The sequence below is a fragment of the Lycium barbarum genome, chromosome 9, assembly GCF_019175385.1.
Source record: "Lycium barbarum isolate Lr01 chromosome 9, ASM1917538v2, whole genome shotgun sequence".
Taxonomy (NCBI): domain Eukaryota; kingdom Viridiplantae; phylum Streptophyta; class Magnoliopsida; order Solanales; family Solanaceae; genus Lycium; species Lycium barbarum.
Genome location: NC_083345.1, coordinates 16,494,220 through 16,516,284, shown reverse-complemented (window position 1 = coordinate 16,516,284; position 22,065 = coordinate 16,494,220). Strand labels below are relative to the sequence as shown.

The window sequence follows — 22,065 nt, the reverse complement described above, 5'->3', positions numbered from 1 at the left end:
TTGTAATTATCCAGTAAGAACTAATTTATTGACCAGTAAGAGTGTTTATAGGAGCTTACATTATGCATCCAAGTCAGGTTAGAAGAAGGAAAAAGACTGAAGGTTAGTGACTGATGTTGACTGATGTTTAATGTCGTGGATGTTACGAAGCTATTGGGAACATATATCTTGAACTTTGAACTTGTTGAAAGAGCTTTCAGCTATTGGAATTCCACATCAATTGAGATCTAAAAGATCTATTGGACCATGATTAATAATATAACAGAGATTGTAATGTCAAAATTATTACTCAACGAACTTGCGCTTTATATTAAAAGTTACCAATCACAGAGTGTACAATTTTTTTTTTTTTTTTTGGAACAAAATAAAATCAACATGAAGTTTTTTAAATGTGTTTTATTTTTCTAACAAAATAAAATCAACATGAAGAGATTTTTGTCATTTTGTTGCTTCATCTTCGATCCTAAATACGTAAATTCCTGCACAAGACATTAGTTATGCAGGAAAAAGAAATTGGAACTGAACAAAACTGCAAGATTTGCCCTTCAAATTGGCTGGTGTTCAATTTTTGTCCCTCAGCAACAGAACTTATGTTTAGTGGTGCGTAAGTTACTTTTAGAAACTTGCATCGTGGGGCGTAACTGATGGGATACATGATGTGAGAAAATATAAATTAACGCCCCGCAAAAATTTATTTATTATGAGGGGCAAAAATTAAAGACCAGCACAAGATAGGGAAGAAGTGCAAATGACCCTCCTTTTGGTACTCCATCCATAGAACTTACAGAGCAGCCTTTAGTCGTCCATGTATGCCAATCCTCTTGGAGCAAAATATGCAACAGTCAGTAGCATTCCCTATTAACATAAGTGTCTTTTCAACCAAAAACACACACACTAAAGTGCATATCAGCCACCCCCTTAGTTCAAGTAGATAGGGGCAGCTCATTGTTTTTCTCGTCACATTTATTGATGGTGGAACAATGAGTTAAGTGTAACATCTATGTCTACATTTCGCTAGAGTTACACAGCTACTCCAATCCATGCCATTATGATTATTTTCACAAAATCCTACTGCTCGCACCATCAATGCTCAGTGCTTGTCTTCAATTGCTAGAGGAACAGATTTTGCCTGGAAACAAAGTAATCTCACATAAATTCTCTTGAAAAGTCCTTTCTACAGCCCCAAGCGCGGACATGTTTGTGTAAAATAATACTTAAACCGCATTTATATTTTTGATTGAAATGAGAACGAGCAGAAAAGGCACTCACCAGCTCACGGAATTTGAGAATGTAGAACATCTCTAAGTATCGTCTAGTTTCACGCCTCTCAAGTTTTGAAACAAGCTTCCAGAAACCATATACACCAGCCAAAGTCATCAGCCTCTCCGAGTAAATATTCCATGTAAACCTTAAAATTGGTAAAACACGAGAAATTAAGTGATGTTCAAAACAAAGATGGGAAAGCTATCTTTCATTCACATAATATCAAGGGAACATTCTTTAATCTTCTTTCTATAAAAACCTGTCAAGAATCCTTTGGAGACCAGATGCAGATATTTTTTCCCAGTGTGTAGGATCATCTTTGCAGCGTTGGAAGAATTCCACCATGAGTTCAGCAGCTTTATCGGGATGATAAGGATCTATATGGAACCCAGATACACCATTGTCAATGATCTCCATAGGACCACCATGGCAAGTTGCAAATGTTGGAAGACCACAACTCATAGCTTCAACCACGGTGAGTCCAAATGCTTCATAAAATGCAGGCTGAAAGGAAGATATTTGTCACCGATAACCACCTTTTCTTTCGGTACAGGAAAATGGAAGTGGAAACGATTCGATACAAACACATCATACCTGAACAAATATACCTCTCTTGTCAGCTACATAGCGATAGAGCTCACCATTACGTGCCCGGTTTGTTTGGGATGACATCCATCTGAATTGGCCATCCAAGTTATGCTCCTTAATAAGAGCATGCATCTTCTCAATTTCTGCTATTTCTTCTCTATCATTGGATTTCTTTACATCGTTGTATCCAGCTACTATAACAAGGTTCGCCAATTCCCTCAGTGTGGCATTTTTAGCATAGCACTCAACTAGTCCCGTAATGTTCTTAACCCGGTCAAGCCTTGCCATTGAAAAAATTATGGGTTTTGATTGATCATTCAGGTGACCTCTGTAATCAAAGAGTATGACATCAGTCTCCGCTAATTTATAGATCACAATAAAACTACCAATCAGAAGCAAAGTACAAAAATCCAATCTCTATTATATACTCTCATATTAACTATTGCAATCAAGGGTGGTTTAGCAGAAGCAGGTCCAAGTACTACGACATTGTTGCCTTGTTTGGATCTTTGGATCGTATGAGCAACCTTTATGCATGTACAAAGCTACTATGACAATGGCATTAATTTAGAATTGTGGAAACTAACCACTTATCAAAAAATAAAGAATTAACCATTTAAAGAAGAACATAAAAATATTATAAATAAGTAGATATAAAAATATTTTGAACAAATTTCATTAGAAGTTTATTTGTAGAGAACCATATTAGACCCTCCTTTTTTAAGGTAGCAAATCTCTGGGTGTCAGGTCCATATTTATGCAAATCAATACGTAACCTACTCCAAATTACTAGGATATGTCTCACTTACATATGCTCTTCATTCTGCTCGGGATCAAATAACAACTTCTCAATCGAGCCATGCAAAGACGTTAGTCTCTTTTCCGTGTCAGAATAGGGGAAGTAAATTGTCATGTCAGCTCCAGGAGACACTATATTGAATTTGGGATCAAAAACATCAATTCCATGGACAACCCGATATAGGCCTGGGAGTGTGAAAGAACCATGACTCTCATACTGACCAACAGTAGTCTTCCTGAAACAAGCGGTTATCAAATTGTAAGCAAAGCATCTCGTCTAATGCCTAACATCATTATGTCCCTACAATATTAATTAAGCAACCTCCATAAACTCTCAAGACAAAATTGTAGCCAGGCCGATTGTGTAAAATAAAGGATTAAGTACTATGTTACTAACAAAATAAATCTGTCCCATCATATTTTCCATCATACAAGTCATTAAGTGCATGTTTAGTGGATTAACAATCGACCATCTACTATTTCTCAACCATCCAATTCTAGTACCCTATTCATGAATCATGACACGAGTTACAATGCTATTCATAGGCACTTTTACCCCCAGGTGATTTAACAGGCAGAAAAAAATGATTGGTCTTCGCAGAGAAAACATGTTTTCTATGTTGCATCAGTAAGGTGAGCATTATTTTTTTTTCACAACTGGTCGAAATTTCTTTGATGTAGCTCAAGCTAGAAAGGGGAGAATGAAATCAAGGACCAAACAGGAACACTGAATTCAGTTTCCAGATATGAAGCCAAGGGTAGCACCGTACATTTAGTATTCCTCACTCTTCTCCTCTTTAACTCTGTAAAACTCTGTTGGATATGGAATACAAAACATTTAGAAGTCTAAGTCACATCAATGTTCACATCCATATGGAATAATATACATGTGGTTACAAACCGAAAAAATTTCTACATACAAATTTTTCCAAGTCTCAGCAATCCATTTAGGTTTGAGGATGGATGTTACATTTGTCCTCTTTTTTTCTGCTTGCTTACGAGGTGAATAACTTTATATCCAATCGATATTTACTTCTTATTTAACATTGGTCATTCTTGTAGCAAAACATATACTGACTTTAAAGCATCCAATGAGTACGGATCAGCTAGCAAACTCACTTTTTTTCTAGGTTCAGCCATGTAAACATGATCAACACGAAGAAAAGCCCAAAACATATACAAATATAAGAAAAAGAAAGATGAAATTGTAAATTGCAAGCAACAACAACATACCCAGTATAGTCCCACAAGTGGGTTCTTGGGAGGGTGAGATGTACGCAAACCTTACCCCACCCTTGCGGGGTAGAGAGGCTGTTATCGATAGATCCTCGGCTCGAGAAAATCATTTTTAAGGACAGGTATGCAAGAAGTGCAAGAGTGAAATGCTAAGAAGAAAATATTAAAGAAATAAACGTACTGACAATAAAGTAGTAGAGATAACCTAGTACAGTTGCAGTTTTTATGTATGAAATTGTAAATTGCCACACATCAAAATATACTCCACAGATAATGAACCAAGTTTTAGCTCAAACTCTGACAATTATTTCTCTGACTACAAGCTCAGGTGGAAAACAAAGATCGTTTATCCAATTACAAAATAAATTGTAGAGATTCCACAGACATGTAAGTTTAATCACCAATCACAGTTCCTCAAATGATGATATCATATATGAACTACAAAATGGACTAAATAGACAACCCGGCAAGAGTATCAGATTTAAACGACCAAATTAAGATGACTTACGTTCCTGCAATCTCTTGGTAAGTACTGGTGATAATGAAATCTGAATGATTCATTGCCAGTAGATCAGCAGTAAACTGACATGAAAAATGATATTTCTCCTCAAAGTTTTTCCAATAGATGTCAGAATCAGGATACTTTGTTTTCTCCAACGCGTGAGCAATGGTACACTGGAAAGGAAAAAAAAAAGGCAAAGCGTAAAATTACTGCAAAATTACTATTGCCGATACATAACCTCAAGACATTGTGCTACCCAGTTCAAGAATTATATCTTTCCTACCTCTGTGACACCCATTTTATATGCTAACAGGGAGGCAACTAAATTTCCATCACTATAATTGCCAATAATCAGATCTGGTTTCCCCTGGAGCTCAGCAACGATTTCACCTCCCGCATCCTGGTCAAGAAGACATGTGAAAACATTAGATGGAAAATGTGTAGCTAATAGAAAGGTCCAGAGATATTATAAAAGGGCAATTATGTCTTCTTCCAATACATATTAGCAGAAAAACATCAGCAACAAAAGGCGATTTCCAAGGGACAAAGAGGTTACCTCAGTAAACTTCTCCAGGTAAGGCCATACATCAAACCTAGATATCCATTTATGAAGGATTCCATTCTCAGTCCTAAACGGGACACGTAAAATATGCGAGTATTCAGTTCCACTAATTCTCTCCAATCTCTGGTTGCATGAAGTTCCTTTAGCATCAGGTATCAGTCGGGTGACCTTTTGCAATCAGAGAAAACATATTTATGTCAACTGCAATCCCACACACCAAATAAGAGCTTGCATATCAGATATGTACTCACAACAAGGATTCTAGGCTTGAAGGTAAGTCCTTGTCGCTTTATCCTACGAAGCATTTCGGCCTCCAAGGCACGCACTTGATCCAGTATATAGACAACCTACGAATCAACCAAAAGGAGAACAAAATCAACAAAAAACATGGATGCTTCAGTAACATTACCAGTAATAAGCATTGCCAAAAAATGCTATTACTGAGTTTTCCAACACTGCTCTAGCTTCTGGCAACTATACGAACTATATTAACTGCAATACAAAAGCAGAGTGCCTGATCAAGCCTACTGCAACAAAGGACAGAGTAATGGTCGCTTATTAACCCTTATGTCTAAAGTTAAACTGGCACATCTAGCGATGATTCAGCATATAATTTGCAGGGAGGGGGGAACCAAATGTACTATTTGGAATTTCCCGAAGAAGATAGCCTTTCCCATAAGTACTAAATAGAAGACCAGATATTATGCTTTTCTGGAGGGGTGTATTAGGGTGTGTTTAATATGGAGGGAAACAGAAAACATTTTTCAATTTTAGTTGGTTGGTCAAAAATTCTTGGAGAACATTTTCTCTAAAAGAATAAGTCCCTTAAAATGAGGAGAATTGACTTTCCTAGTGGAAGTATGGAAACAAGTTCCATGAGTAGCATTCCACACTAATTGTCTCCTCCCCACTCTCAACACAGCCCACCCACCCTCACACCCCTACCCTGCCCTCAGTCCTGTAGTGTTTGAATAAATTATATACAAAAATGCTTTTAGGACAATTTGTTTTGATTACTCACCAAACACTAGAAAATAACTTTTTCCAGGAAGACATTTTCCTTCCTACCAAACACCCTTAGTAGATACATATGTTCCCATATTTTGTCACTTTCTCCAAAAAATATATATTCATTCATTAGCTAATATTGTAGCTCACACACCGTATTGGTGCAGGGTGGATGAAATGGAGGCTTGCCTCCGGAGTGTTGTGCGACAAGAAGGTGCCACCAAAACTCAAAGGAAAGTTCTACAAAGTGGTGGTTAGGCCGACTATGTTGTATGGGGCGGAGTGTTGGCCAGTCAAGAAGTCTCACGTTCAGAAGATGAAAGTGGCGAAAATGAGAATGCTGCGATGGATGTGTGGGAACACTAGGAGCGATATGATTAGGAATGAAGTTATCCGAGACAAGGTAGGAGTAGCCTCGGCGGAGGACAAGATGCTGGAAGCGAGACTGAGATGGTTTGGGCATGTGATCCGAAGAGACACAAATGTCCCGGTGCAAAGGTGCGAGAGGCTGGCCATGGATGGTTTCAGAAGAGGTAGAGGTAGGCCAAAGAAGTATTGGGGAGAGGTAATTAGACAGGACATGACGCATCTTTAGCTTACCGAGGACATGACCTTAGATAAGAGGGTATCGAGGGCTCAGATCAGGGTAGAAGGCTAGTAGGTAGTCGCGTTTATCCTTTCTTGCGAGTAGTTGCATTGATCTTTAGTTTCTTGTCCCTTGATTTCTGCGAGTACCTGTTTGCACAGAATGATTTATCATGGCTTATTCACTTTCGTTGTTTTCATTTTCATAATTGCTTTGAATTGTTTACCTATATCTAATTTCCTATGCTTTTTCTTGAGCTGAGGGTCTTCCGGAAACAGCCTCCCTACTTAAGGTAGGGGTAAGGTCTGCGTACAATCTACCCTCCCCATACCCCACATTGTGGGACTCACTGGGTATGTTGTTGTTGTTGTAACTAATATTGTAGCACAGTAAGACATCAACTTAACATACATGAGAACTTTCCACTTATTTAGATTGAACGAAAAAACTAGGTGACAATATTTATGGGGAGGAGGAACTAGCTGATACCAAACTGTTTAAGGGGAATATCCCAAAAGAGATTGGAGCTGTAAGCAAACTATTTACATAATACAAGACCCTTTTCTCCTTGGTTATTACCTGGCCACCAGTGTCCGGCAAACCCAAGACATTTGCTTGGCCGAAGAATCCATGAGGAGATAATATGACGACATTGAACACCATTGGTAATCTACCAAGAAAAGTCTCCAAGGTTGAGGGATCAGGAGCCTGAAGAATGTCAGAAAGCAGATGCATCGTCTCCAATACACGTTTTGCAGTATCACCCCAACCTCTCTCAAAGCCCAATTCTTGCAATCTGCATGCACGTGGTTTCCATGAAGACAGTTTCAACTATTATATCTTTCCCTTCTCTTGAGCAATTGCATACGCTTGTAAGAAGGCAAAACATGTATGTACAAACTTACGCATATTCAAACTCATTATAAGATGTATCTGGTGGTAGCTTGTTGAGATAATCCTCTGCTTTATTAAGAGAGGACTCCAGTCTGGAGATTTGCTGTATACGATCATTCAACATCAAGACCTGCATAGATAGACAATCCATCTTACAAATACAGGTCGTAATACTTCTTGAACATTTTCAAGTGAGACAATATTATTCCCGAAAGTCAACTGATGGATAAACTATTACTCCCTCAGTCCCAATTTATGTCGCACCGTTTGACTAGGCACAAAGTTTAAAGAAGGAAGGAAGACTTCCGAAATTTGTGGTCTAAAACAAACCTTAGACATTTGCGTGCCTATATATCATTTTATTAAGGGAAAAAAAGGAATTTTAAAGTTAAGTTGTTTCTAATTACAAAAATGTGACGTTCCTTCTGGGACAGACTTAAAAAGGAAGTGTACCACATAATTGGGATGCAGGGAGCATCCATCAAGTGGAAAGATAAAAAATAATGGTGCTCTTCATCCAGCAATACAATAGCAGATAGTTTGTTGAGGATGAAATTCGATGTAGGAGCAAATTACATATCTTATAATGGTTGCAACGTACCGAAAGATGTGAGTGGTAGACAATCAGGGACAAACAGACATTTACAAAGGAAAAACTGCTTTCAGTACTTACATTCCCTTTATGATTGTGTCCTCTAAGGAACTCAAGTAATGGGTCCAGAGACTCTTTGCTGCGGAACATAATTGAGGACAAATGACGATTGAGGAATTGGACTCCATTGCCAATGGATGATGAGCGTGATGGACGAGGAACTGACGCATTAAATGGCTCAAAATCCAGCTCAAGCACAAAGTGATTGTTATCCCTAGCGTACAACATTTGAAATCAACATATTTTGTAAAGATATTCAACTTCTGTAAGTTTTGATGTTTCGTACTTGCAATAGAGAATCAGAGATAAGAAAGAACTTACTCTCCATCCACAAGTTCTTCCTTGAAACGAAGATATTCAGGAATAGACAATTGTTCAACACTCAGATCATATACATTAACACGAACATATTCCCAAACACCTGGCCTTGGACGAACTGCTATAGCAACAAATGGTGGGAGCACAATGGCTTCCTATTTTGACAACAAAGCGAAAGCATTAACAGAATAAACTACTTGTCAGCAAAACGAACAAGAAATTCAGTCAGAGACAAGTAAGTAACATCAAAAGCTGCTCTGATATTAAGCAACTAATTCAAACAGTGAAATGGTAGTGTATCAGTCACATGAAGAAGTGGAAGCATGGAGACAGAGGCAGGTAACCTGGATTATTGAGTTCAATCGAACCCAGTATTTTCGACACGGAGCACAGATTTATGTGTAGAAATTTGCAAATATTTCAACACACGTTAGAACCCATAATTTCAAAAGTGAAACGGATTCAAGGAAAGGATCGTAAAGGTTGAACCTATCAAGTTTAAATTCTGGATCCCGCCTCTACATGGGTAAGGTTAGGGATGGATGCAGCATGCAGGTACTGGGTTCAGTTGAACCGCGAATGAATTTAAGTGTAAAACTCTACTAAATTAGCAACAAATTATAGGTCTGGGCCCATAATTTCAAAAAGCAATAAGTTCAACGCCAAGAACCTTAAAGATTGAACTCATAGAGTCTAAATAGTGGATTCGCCTCTAGGGAAGGTATGATCAGAAAATCCAAAAAGCTGACCCTTAAAAAGAAGATGAACACCATCTTTTACATCTTTTTTCATCAATATTGGGTAGGCTCTTCCATGCATTCTTCATACATAATAAAGCAGGCTTTACCGATGAACAAAGGATTTTTTTTAAGTAAGTTCCAGTTTTTTTTTTTTTTTTTTTTTAAATCACTCTAGCTAAGGCATGAAACAGACAACACTTGCAGTTCATTCTCAAATTTCCTGAAAGACACACACACACACACCCAAAAAAAAAAAAAAATGAGAGAACATATTTATCATGTTTAATGGCCTGGATTGGTGAAATATACCTGAGTAGATTTCAAGATTTCACAAAAGGGACCTTCTTTGAGCTTCTCACAAGTAGTATCATCACATACTGCGTTGTTGAACTCATCAATCAAGTGGTGAGGTTGCAATATCCCCTTCCCCTGCGCCACGTATCTTCAAACAAACAAACAAACACATATAGATGAATCACTCAAACTGGAGAAACGAACAAACAAAAAGAAACCTTGAAATTTCTCCAATATATTAAAAAAATAAATCAATTAAAACTAGTTGTTTTGTCAACTTATTTTTTGCCAAGCTCACATGGTAGTAGTTGAACCCAAAAATCATTCAAAATAAACCAAAATTAAGCTTTTAATATATTTGGCCATGAAAAAGAATCAGAATCCAGTGTGTAGCATGTTGACACATAATACAATCAATCAATAGTGTGTTGTCTCGGATGTAGTTAACAAACTACGAGTTCAACTGAACTCAGTACTTGTAATTTCGGAACATATACATGTAAAAATCACCAAAATCTCAATAAATATACTCATTTTAAACCCATAATTATAAAAGTGTTAACAGTAAAGTAGTAATCTTGAATTTGCTATCTTTAACACTCTTAGTCTCTTAGATAATATGATCACACTTTAATAATACAAATCATGCTATCAAAACCAAGATTTCAAGAACCCATAATTTCACCAGAGCATGTTAGTAGTTGATCTATCAGAAAATTAAAGACAAATATAGAGGTGTAAGTATATATAGTTGTTTATATTTATACCTAGAGAGGAGAGCAACTAGCTGATTACGATGAGCAGAGAGAGTATCCTCAACTCTCTCCCTCATGCTAGGTATTCTTGTGAACTTAGGTTTCGACATCTTTTCGAGTTACAATTCAAAGAATTTTTTTTTACAGGACTTTGTAGAAATGTAAAGATGATATTATTATAGAGAGAAAAATGGGCAAGAAAGTGGTAGAAAGAAAATCACAAAACAGAGAAAAAGGTGGCTGTTTACTGAGTATTCGGTTTGATGAGCGAAAGCGAGTCAGAAGGCTAAATTACGTGGGACCCACCTAAGCACATTGTAATAATATCGTCTAAATTACGTGGGACCCACCTAGCACATTGTAATAATATTGTCTAAATTACGTGGGACCCACCTAAGCACATTGTAAATAATACTCCATTATTTCAATTTAGGTGAATCTATTTTTTTTTTAGTTCCTATCAAAATGAATGATTTCTTTTTTAATTTGAAAACAAATTCACTTTATGAAATGATTTATAACCACACAAATATTCAAGACTTATTTTGAATTATAAATTTCAAAAGTCTTCACTTTTTTTTAAATATTGTGCTCAGTTAAATGTGTTCACATAAATTGAAACGGAAGGAGTATTAGTGTAGTACTCGTGTTGAGACATGATTGTTTGAAGGTTTGTTTTTTTGTTTTGTACAAATGTTGAAATCCAATTCGAGACTCCCATTCCCCTTCTTATCCAAACAAGAAAATTAATCTACGTCTCTTTCCACTGTTATTGATGTCTGATATGTCGGCTTAGCCACTCTCTTAATAAATATTGATACTAGTATGTAATATCATCTAGAAGATGATTATGCATTACATGATCATGATAAAGTGAAATTAATAACTTAAATGGGTCGTTTCATGCATGGTATAAGTTGTCATATTCGAGCACTAATTTTTTATATCATATTGTATAAATTTATCATCTCATAATAAGTTTACACCTTTTACTAAACGGAAAAGGGTCAAAATTACCCCTGAACTTTGAAAAATAGTTTATTCATACCCTTCGTTATACTTTAGGGCCAATTATACCCTTACAGTTATATTATGGGGTCAATTATACCCTTATGTCTAACTGTTGCCACGTGGCATCATTCCAGCTCTTCAAAATTATTTTACCCTCAAATAATTTTTTACTCACTAAAATAACTCAATCCGACCCGAATTTTTTTTTTCAGCAAAAATAATACGGATAATTTTTATATTTTTTTCTGGAAAGATTATCCGTATTATTTTTGCTAAAAAAAAAAAATTCGGGTCGGATTGAGTTATTTTAGTGATTAAAAAATTATTTGAGGGTAAAATAATTTTGAAGGGCTGGGATGATGCCACGTGGCAACAGTTAGACAGAAGGGTATAATTGACCCCATAGTATAACTGTAAGGGTATAATTGGCCCTAAAGTATAACGAAGGGTATGGATGAACTATTTTTCAAAGTTCAGGGGTAATTTTGGCCCTTTTCCGTTTACTAAATAAAATATAAAATGAAGCACAATCTTAAAAATGAGATATCCCACCTTAATCCATTAACTTTGAATTATTTTATTTCATTTTCCAGATGAGATAAATCAGTCTCCGGATTATAATAATCTAGACGCATACAAAACGAGCCCTTAGGGATAGACCTTATAATAGCTATTTTTTATAATGCAGCACTCCTTGTGTCCCAATTTATGTGACACATTTCGCTACCCGAGCTTCAAACTACATGAATTTTGATCAATATTTTAAAATGTATTTTTTCACCAAATTAATATGAGAAATGTTGCAACTTATAGTACTTTTCATGTAGTTTTCAAATATATAAAATTTAATATTATAATATTGAGTTAATCTAAATCAATTAAAATTTAGTTAAATTAACTCTCAAAAAGTGAAAAGTGTCATATAAATTGAGACGGAGATAATATTTTACTATTATAAGTAAGGTTTTTGGTAGAACTAATAATTATATTATATTATATTATATGTTCTTTATGTTAATTTCTAACTAACTGACGTTATTATGAAACGATTTGACTGAATTTTCACATATTATTTCCACCCATGATATGTTTGACTGGCTCCCAGTTAATGTTTCGACATTTTTCTTCCCTTGTATACTGTTCAAATTCAAACAAATATCTTGCTTGTTCGTGGTTTGAAATTTGAATTAGTTCATTATGCTGTCGTGGTCGAAGCTCAAATGGTGGCAAGTGAAATGTGACATGTGTCCATTTGCAAACTTTTAGGCAAAGGGATAAATAATTTGTTAACGTTGTGCTAAGCACTGCCAAATGTCCATATATGCAACAACGTAGACGCGTAGCAGCCATTATTTGTTTATCCTTAATCTTTTTCTTTTCTTAATTTTTCTGCTATTATATTTCTATTATTATATATAAGTGTCAAAGGAGGATCAACATATCATTAACAAATTGTAGATAGAGTATTCCATATTGTACCCATCTATTTCTATTATATTATATTCTATTCTATATTTCTTTTCTATTATATATAAGTGCTAAAGGAGGACCAATATAGCATTAACAAATTGTACATAGAGCATTCGATATTGTACCCATCTATTTCTATTATATTCTATTATATATAAGTGTCAAAGGAGGACCAACATAGCATTAACAAATTGTACATAGATCATTCCATGTTGTACCCTTCTATTTCTATTATATTCTATTATATATAAGTGCCAAAGGAGGACCAACATAGCATTAACAAATTGTACATAGAACATTCTATGTCGTACCCATCTATTTCTATTATATTCTATTCTATAGCCAAAGGAGGACCAACATAGCATTAACAAATTGTACATAAAGCATTCCATGTTGTACCCATCTAGGTCTATTATATTCTATTATATATATATTTCTATCTATTATTTTTATATTACTTTACTACTATATAGAAAGGTGGGTTGGACACTTTTTCATCGTCCACCCACCACTTTTTCGTCGTCCGTTTGTGGACCTAAAAAAAATAATTGTGGGTTCGCATATTTTAAACAACTACTAATATTTTTTAAAAAAAATTGTAGCCCACATATTTTAAACAACTACTAATATTTAAAAAAAAAATGCGGGCCCCATATTAAACACCAACCAGTAATAAAAAAAAAAGGTGGAACCCACCACATCCAAACTCACGGGAAAAAAAAAGTGGATCCCATATTAACAAAATCAAGCAATATTAAAAAAAAAGTGAATCCCATATTAAAAAAACAAACAATGTTAAAAAAAATGCTTAGAAAATCAAACAATTAAATCAATAATGATGGATTCATTGTCACATGCGTATCAACCCATTAGAGGGAGCAAATGAAATTATTGTACAACAACATACTTAAAATACAAAAATGCTTAGAAAATCAAACAATTAAATCAATAATGATGGATTTATTGCCACATGCGTATCAACCCATTAGTGGGAGCAAATGAAATTATTGTACAACAACATACTTAAAATACTTATATATATATATATATATATATATATATATATATATATATATATATATATATATATCTGTTTTCCAATTTTTGAAAATTGAAAAAAAATAATTGTGGGCCCATATAGCCTGATGGATTTATTGTCACATGCGTATCAACCCATTAGAGGGAGCAAATGAAATTATTGCACAACAACATACTTAAAATACAAAAGTGCTTAGAAAATCAAACAATTAAATCAATAATGATGGATTTATTGCCACATGCGTATCAACCCATTAGTGGAAGCAAATGAAATTATTGTACAACAACATACTTAAAATACTTTTAAAAAAAACGTGTGGTCCCCATATTAAACACCAACCAATATTAAAAAATTCAAAAAAACACCAACCAATTAAGCATTTAAAAAAAAAAGTGTGGTCCCCATATGAAACACCAACCAATATTAAAAAATAAAAAAAACACCAACCAATATTTTTTTTAAAAAAAAGAAGTAAATAAAGTGGAACCCACCGTCTCCAAACTCACGGGAAAAAAAAGGTGGACTCCATATTAACAAAATCAAGCAATATAAAAAAAAAGGTGAATCCCATATTAAAAAAACAAACAATGTCAAAAAAAAGAGTGCAAACTTTGTATTTGTAGCAAACACTAATATAATAAAGTTTTAGATACGGAGCACAAACTACAATGTTATATTAATCGTGTTTTGAACATAGTATCCCATATTGACAAAATCAAGCAATATAAAAAATAAAAATAAAAAGTGAATCCCATATTAAAAAAACAAACAATGTAAAAAAAAAATGCAGACTTTGTATTCATAGCAAACACTAATATAATAAAGTTTTAGATACGGAGCACGAACCATAATGTTATATTAATCGTGTATATATATATATATATATTATATGCATAAAAATAGTGCAAACTAATAATGTACAAAAGGGTGGGCCCATACTAAACAACACCAAGCAATATAAAAAAAAAATTATATAAAGCATGAGTTTAGACCCATGCTTCGTCGTCTGTTGTCCCTTAAAAAAAAATGGGGGGTGGGCCTCATACTAAATAACACCGAGCAATAAAAAAAAGTAAGAAAAAAAATGGAACTCACCATCTCCAAACTCATGGGAAAAAAAAAGTGGACCTCATATTATCAAAATCAAGCAATATTAAAAAAAAAAAAATGATCCCTATATTAAAAAAAATATAATGTTAAAAAAAAAAAGTGCAGACTTTATATTCGTAGCAAACACTAATATAATAAATTTTTAGATACGGAGCACAAACTACAATGTTATAGTAATCGTGTTTTGAACATATTATATGTATATATATTATATGCATAAAAATAGTACAAACTAATAATGTCAAAAAAAAAAAAAGTGCACCCCATAAAGGGTGGACCTCATACTAAATGACATCAAGCAATATAAAAAAAAAAAAAAAAAAAAAAGTGGATCCCACCATCTCCAAACTCACGGTAAAAAAAAGTGGACCCCATATTAACAAAATCAAGTAATATAAAAAAAAAAGTGAACCCCATATTAAAAAAAATAATGTCAAAACAAATAGTGCAGACTTTGTATTCGTAGTAAACACTAATATAATAAAGTTTTAGATACGGAGTACAAATTACAATGTTATATTAATCGTGTTTTGAACATAGTATATATATATATATATATATATATATATATATATATATATATATATATATATATATATATATATATATATATATATATATATATATATATATAGTGCAAATTAATAATGTCCAAAAAAAAAGTGCGCCCCCTATTAAAAAATCAAACAATATTCATGTAATTTCCAATGTATCTCATTAAGTCAATAATGATGAATTCATTACCACGTCCGTGTCAATCCATGAAATTGCTTTTCTTCAAAAGGTTAAGTAATCAAACCATACAATTTTCTTTCTTTTTTTATATTAGCCTGAGATCTAATCTAGATATTAAACTGTTGCATTTGCTATTCCGCCATGTCATTTATTTGTTATGTTTACTAAAATATTTATATTTTAAAATAAGATAGAATTTAATTACTTTTTTTTATTTTTATTCTTACTCTAATAAATGTGAAAAGAAATTAATGTCGTAAAAAAAATATATCAAATGCAGATCAAATAATGAATAAGGTAAATTAGTCAAATTATAATTCTAATCGACGTTTTCTTAAAAAACCATGCAAAAGACAACACGGCAAGTAAAATGAGCTAAACCGAGAATATTTACTAAAAATTAAAAAATAGTATTTCTTCGTTTAAATAAAAAATCAATTTCTACTTTGTTTCGTTTTAAACATGTAAAATTAATTTAATAATTTGAATTAGAATTGTCCAAATCAAAATTTGATAAAAAATAATAAGTATTTTACACCTTTAAATTAATCGAATTAAAATTAAAAGTATCAACTGATGCTTAAATATTGTTATTGTTTTATCTCAAAGAGAAGAAAATAGTTTCCTTTTAAACAAGTCTTCTCTTTTAAAAAATATTAATAAATTTACCGATTTTGTGTTCATAGCAAACATTAATATAATAAAATTTTAAATACGGAACACAAACTACAATGTTTTGAACATAATATATATATATATATATATATATATATTATCACTATTTAAAAACAACTACATACACACATAAATGCACTATAATCTAAAGTGTTGGGCCCGTGCGCCGTCTAGTACTTTATATAAGTGGGAAAGGGTGGACGAACATAGCACTGGCTAATTGTACAAAAAGTAGAATGCATTGTACTATATACTTGGCCGTATCTCATTGGCAAATAGTTCTTCCCACATTACTTTTCAACTCTACACGTAAGGGTGTCAAATGGGCGGATTGGGCTGAAATTGGCCCAATCAAAGTGGGTTGAGGTAATAAATGGGTTGGGCTAATATTGACCCAAAAATTACTTGGGCTGAAATGAGTTGAGCTGAAACGGGCTAAAAATGGGCTGGGTCATGACCCGCCCAACTTGACCCAGTTTTTTTGAAGGATCTATTTTTTGGAAAAACATTTTCGTGGAAAATATTTTCTTTTTCTAGAAATACATTTTTCATGAAAAATATTCGCCGATTTTTCGAAAAATTTTTTGAGGAATTTTTTTCCCGTGGTAAATATGTTCGAGCAAAACTTTTTTCGTGAAAAATATTTCCCTCCATATCAAACACACTACAAACTTATAAGATACATGATACAAGAAAAGTGTATACGTAAAACAAAAAAAAAAAAAACTAAAGTAAACTCAAGCAATAAACCCAAATTTAAGTAAATCTTAAAAACGAGTTAGAATTGGGCTAAGTTGGAGATCACTTTAAAATGGGTTATGTTGGGTTGGGCTAAAATCAACCCAATGTAAAATTATCTTGAGCCCAACCCATAAAATTTTGGGCGGATTGGGCGGGCAATCACCTCTTGGGCTAAATTTGACACCCCTATCTACACGAATAAGCCTTTTACCTCTATTGGTTGACAGATGTTTTAGCAATTTGGGATATCTACTTACTTACACTTTAACCAACTATTTTTTTATCCCACATGAATAAATATCATAGTACTTAATATTTATTCTCTTCTCATGTATCCGTGTACTTTTACTTATTCACTTTTGACTTTTTCCGTTCTTGCTGAATATTTATTTTCTTCTCATGTATACACGTATGCACCTCAATTTTAATTCTCCGGCACATTTATTTTCTCCATGCACTTTTACTTGTTCACTTTTGACTTTTCATATTCTTTAAAAATTAATAAATGAAGTATTCCCTCCATCTCATATTACTTGGCCACATTACTTGACTTTTCACGTTCTTTAAGAATTAATAAATGAAATACTCCCTTCGTCCCATATTACTTGGCCACATTATTATATTTGACTTTTCACATTCTTTAAGAATTAATAAATAAATTAAACCCTTCGTCCCATATTACTTGGCCACATTACTATACTTGACTTTTCATAGTACTCCCTTTGTCCCATATTACTCGGCCACATTACTAAAAATATATGTCTATTTTTCTATTCTATATTTTTCTTATTTCTAATATATATAAATGTGAAGAGAGGACTAACACAGCAATACAAATTTGTACCACAAGCTATATAAATTGTACATTTTAACCAATTACTTTTTTATTCCTCGTGGACATATGTCATAGTACTGAATATTTATCTCTTCTCATGTATACACGTATGCACTTCAAAGAACTAACACAACAATACAAATTTTTACCACAAGCTATATAAATTGTACGTTTTAAACAATTACTTTTTTATTTCACATGGACATATGTCATAGTACTGAATATTTATCTTTTCTCATATATACACGTATGCACTTCAAATTTAATTCTCCGACACATTTATTTCCTCCGTGCACTTATACTTGTTGAATTTTAACTTTTCAAGTTCTTTAAGAATTAATAAATGAAGTACTCCCTCCGACCCATATTACTTGGTCACATTACTAAACTATTTTTTTATCCTACATGGACATATGTCATAGTACTGAATATTTATTCTCTCTTCATGTATACACGTATGCACTTCAATTTTAATTCTTTGAGACATATTTATTTCCTCCGTGCACTTTTACTTGTTCATAAATGAAGTACTCAACATTACTAAAAATAAAAATATATGTCCAAATTACTTGTTCATTTACAAAATGAAGATAAAATTAATTAAGTCTTTCCCATCTTATCCTCTCCGTCCCATATTACTTGGCCACATATTACTAAATATATATGTCCAAATTACTTGTTCATTTACAAAACCAAGATAAAATTAATTAAATCTTTCCATCTTACCCTTAGTAATAAATATTCTTGAAATAGTCAATTTTGATTAGAATGTATTTATTGGAGAGAGATAGGGGTAAGATAGTAAAATAAATCTTTTATTTATGATTTCTTAAGGGGCGTGCAAAAGAGAAAGTGACAAGAGGGAGTATAAATTTTACCACAATATTCATATTTATTGGTATAAGTCTCAATAGCCTTTGAAAATGAGTAATTAATGTGAAGGGTAAAATTAGCAATAAGAACAAAAAATTCTTTCTCTTGATATGTTAACGTGGACAAGTAAGAGTAAACGGAGGGTGTCACGACCCAATTTAGGACCATGACCGGTGCTATGGGGTAGGATTCCCAAGGCAAGCCTTAACGGGAATTTACAGAAAATCGGGCAGAGTTTCCCTTGTTTTTATGACTATCCAAAACTTTCCCGTCTCAAAATCAACAACAAAAATATCCAATCTGAACCAAACTAAATGCAATCATCCTCAATCAACCCATTTTCAACGCAATAAAACTAAAACATCTCAGAAATACGGAAAAAACGCCTAATACTAGTCACTAGTCTATAATAATAAAAAATACTCATGGAATAAATCAAATGATTGTGGAGCAACTTTAAGAGTTCAAAAGAAAAGATCATAATAAATAATAGACTCTTTGCCCACGCGAACAAGCGTGGGGCTCACCTGAAACTTTCAACTCGTGCTCTCTAGTTACCGTAATCCTCACCAATATCACCTGCGGTCTCTATAAAAAAAATAGCGAGGAGTGAGACGCTTGCTCAGTGAGTAATAACACTTAACCACAACCATTTTTATTGGGGACAAGTCATAAAACATGCTTATATAATATTCGATAACTATCATGAAATAAATGCCCTTTTTTAAAAAAATGGTAACAATAACCAATCTTGTCTGTTTTCATGTAAGCAGAAATAATTTAGCAATTCAGTAATAAACTCTGTAAACACTGTCATATCAACTCTTATATTTGGGAGATTTCCTAGAAAGGATCATGTAATCTATATCATGTGGACCCCTTCGTAAAAGGAGTCAAATATAACTGTAGGTCCCTACTCGAGGGAAAAACTCTACATGTATGCTAATTCTACCTTCCCACTAGCGAGGGCTGTAACTGTAATCTGTAAATACAAGGTGCACCAGGTTTAACGAACCCGCCGTTAGCTATGGGATCCTTCAAAGTCTCCTCCCATTAATACTTTTCTTTGTAAATAGTACGTACTCATATGAAAGCATTTTCAAACAATACATGACATTTTAATTCTTATCAAATCATGTAATTTCATTACAGAAACGGTAAGCATATCTCAAGTAACGGTAAAACATATCTAGTAACGGTGAAAACAATTAGAATAACCGGAAAATATCTCAAGTAAACTGTTCGGTGCCATATCAAGTAAAGGACTTGTCCCACATGCAATTTCAAAGCATCAGTAATGCATTTTATTTTCAAAATCATGTATAAACTATGAAGGTTATGAACTACTACTCACAGTACTCGTGTCGAAATACCAAACTCGTCACCACGCAAATCTGTAGGACTTCTTCAACTACCTATGTTATCACAAAATTAATCCATATATCAGCTTCATAAGCTTCCAATATAATCAGTTCAATCCCACTAATCATTTGTCAACCCCACTAATCATTTGTCAACCCCATATGCCTATTTCATAAATTTGACTAGTGATTCCTTATAAATTCATGTAGGTGTAACTTGATGAGATGGAAGGTGGGTCATGATCTACATTTATTCTTAAATTGATACTCCAATCTCTATGGTAGAAGAAGTTGACTTATTAAAAATATCTTGTGCTACTTTACTGCTAGTAGTACTTCTCCCCTTAATGTGATGACTTATCACTTATTTTTGTAGCAAATCCATGGCTGCACTACACCGAGAAGGAAAAATTATACTCCCTTTTTCTATTACTCAACTAATAAATTAATGATAGGGTAGGTGTTGGTACAGGAAGGAAATCTCTCATAATTCACCAAAGTTAAAGTATGTCTTACTTGTTCTTCTTCTTCCGTAATTTTCCTTCAGTGAAAAGGTGCTTTCCTTTTTTTTGTTGGTGGCTACTGATAATATAAAATACTCCCTTCCCTAATCCCTATTAAGTTCATGTCCTTGTCCTTTTCTTTTGGGCTTTGGCCTATTTTCCTTTATTTTATTTATTTATTCTCTTTTTGACCTTTGTAAGAAATATGCTTGTTTTCTATATTTTTTTGTTTTTCTTTTCTAATCACCAAAATACAAATTATTAAATATGGGATATTACATTCTCTCCACCTTAAGAAATTCGGTCCCCGAATTTAAAACAAGGGCATACCTGTAGACTGAAACAAGTGGGGATACTTGACTCGCATATCATTTTCCGATTCCCAAGTAGCTTCTTCAACGGTATGATTTCTCCATAAGACTTTCACGGACACAATTTCTTTTGATCGTAACGTCCTTACTTGGCTATCAACAATAGCCACTGGCTCCTCCTCATACTTCAAGTTCTCATCTAACGTTATAGTCGGTGCTTCCAGCACACGAGAAGGGTTTGCTATGCATTTTCTTAGCATAGAAACATGAAACACTGGATGGATAAAATACATCTCACGAGGAAGTGCCAAACGATAAGCCACCTCTCCTACGCGGTCAAGTATCTCATATGGTTCTATAAATCTCGGACTCAATTTACCTCTTTTTCTGAATCGCATCACACCTTTCATAGGAGAGACTCGCAAGAAAACTTTGTCCCCAACTGTGAACACTAAATCTCTTCTTCTCTTATCTGCATACGACTTTTGTTTGCTTTGAGCCGTGAGCAACCTCTGTCTAATTAACTGGACCTTGTCGATAGCTTCTTGTACCAAGTCTGGTCCCAATACATTAGCCTCTCCCACTTCAAACCATCCGATAGGAGAACGACACCGCCTTCCATATAAGGCTTCATATGGAGCCATTTCAATGCTTGAATGAAAGCTGTTATTGTAGGCAAATTCAGCTAAGGGTAGGTAAGAATCCAACTACCTCCAAAATCAAGAACGCAGGCTCTCAACATATCCTCCAAGATCTGTATAGTAAGTTCAGACTGCCCGTCTGTCTGCGGATGAAATGTCGTACTAAGATCTACTCGTGTACCCAATGCTTCTTGAAAAGATTTTCAGAAACGAGAGGTAAATTTTGATCCTCTATCAGAGATGATGGATACTGGAACTCCGTGAAGTCGGACAATTTCATTCATAAATATCTGTGCATATTTCACTCCACCATATGTAGTCTTTTACTGGCAAGAAGTGTGCTGATTTTGTTAGTCGGTCTACAAATACCCATACAGAGTCAAAACCTCTAAGGGTTCGCGGTAGCCCGATCATAAAATCCATAGTAACTCTTTCCCATTTCCACTCTTGAATCTCAATCTGTTGTAGTAATCCCGCGGGTCGCTGATGCTAGGTTTTAACCTGCTGACAAGTCAAACAACTAGAAACAACGTTAGCAACATCTTTCTTCATACCTTCCCACCA

General features: G+C 33.9%; 1 protein-coding gene across 1 annotated transcript; it reads right to left on the bottom strand.

Moving 5' to 3' along the window:
* Positions 1-739: 739 nt before the first annotated feature.
* LOC132608847 (sucrose synthase 2) lies at positions 740-10,443 on the bottom strand. The gene is made up of 15 exons (XM_060322614.1): positions 10,209-10,443; positions 9,457-9,589; positions 8,411-8,562; positions 8,111-8,303; positions 7,449-7,567; positions 7,123-7,339; positions 5,201-5,296; positions 4,944-5,117; positions 4,671-4,787; positions 4,394-4,560; positions 2,661-2,885; positions 1,858-2,179; positions 1,523-1,767; positions 1,270-1,408; positions 740-1,129 (listed from the first exon to the last, which is right to left on the bottom strand). Exons 1-15 carry the CDS (start codon positions 10,304-10,306, stop codon positions 1,091-1,093), a joined length of 2,436 nt encoding a protein of 811 aa, XP_060178597.1. The 5' UTR covers positions 10,307-10,443; the 3' UTR covers positions 740-1,090.
* Between the last annotated feature and the right edge of the window lie 11,622 nt (positions 10,444-22,065).

Excerpts from the sequence above, each read along its gene's own strand:
- LOC132608847 (XM_060322614.1), bottom strand. The coding sequence starts at position 10,306 with ATGTCGAAACCTAAGTTCACAAGAATACCTAGCATGAGGGAGAGAGTT. Across the intron at positions 5,118-5,200 it reads TCAAGCCTAGAATCCTTGTT|GTCACCCGACTGATACCTGA; the intron begins GTGAGTACATAT and ends TGATTGCAAAAG. Across the intron at positions 2,886-4,393 it reads TACCAAGAGATTGCAGGAAC|GAAGACTACTGTTGGTCAGT; the intron begins GTAAGTCATCTT and ends CGCTTGTTTCAG.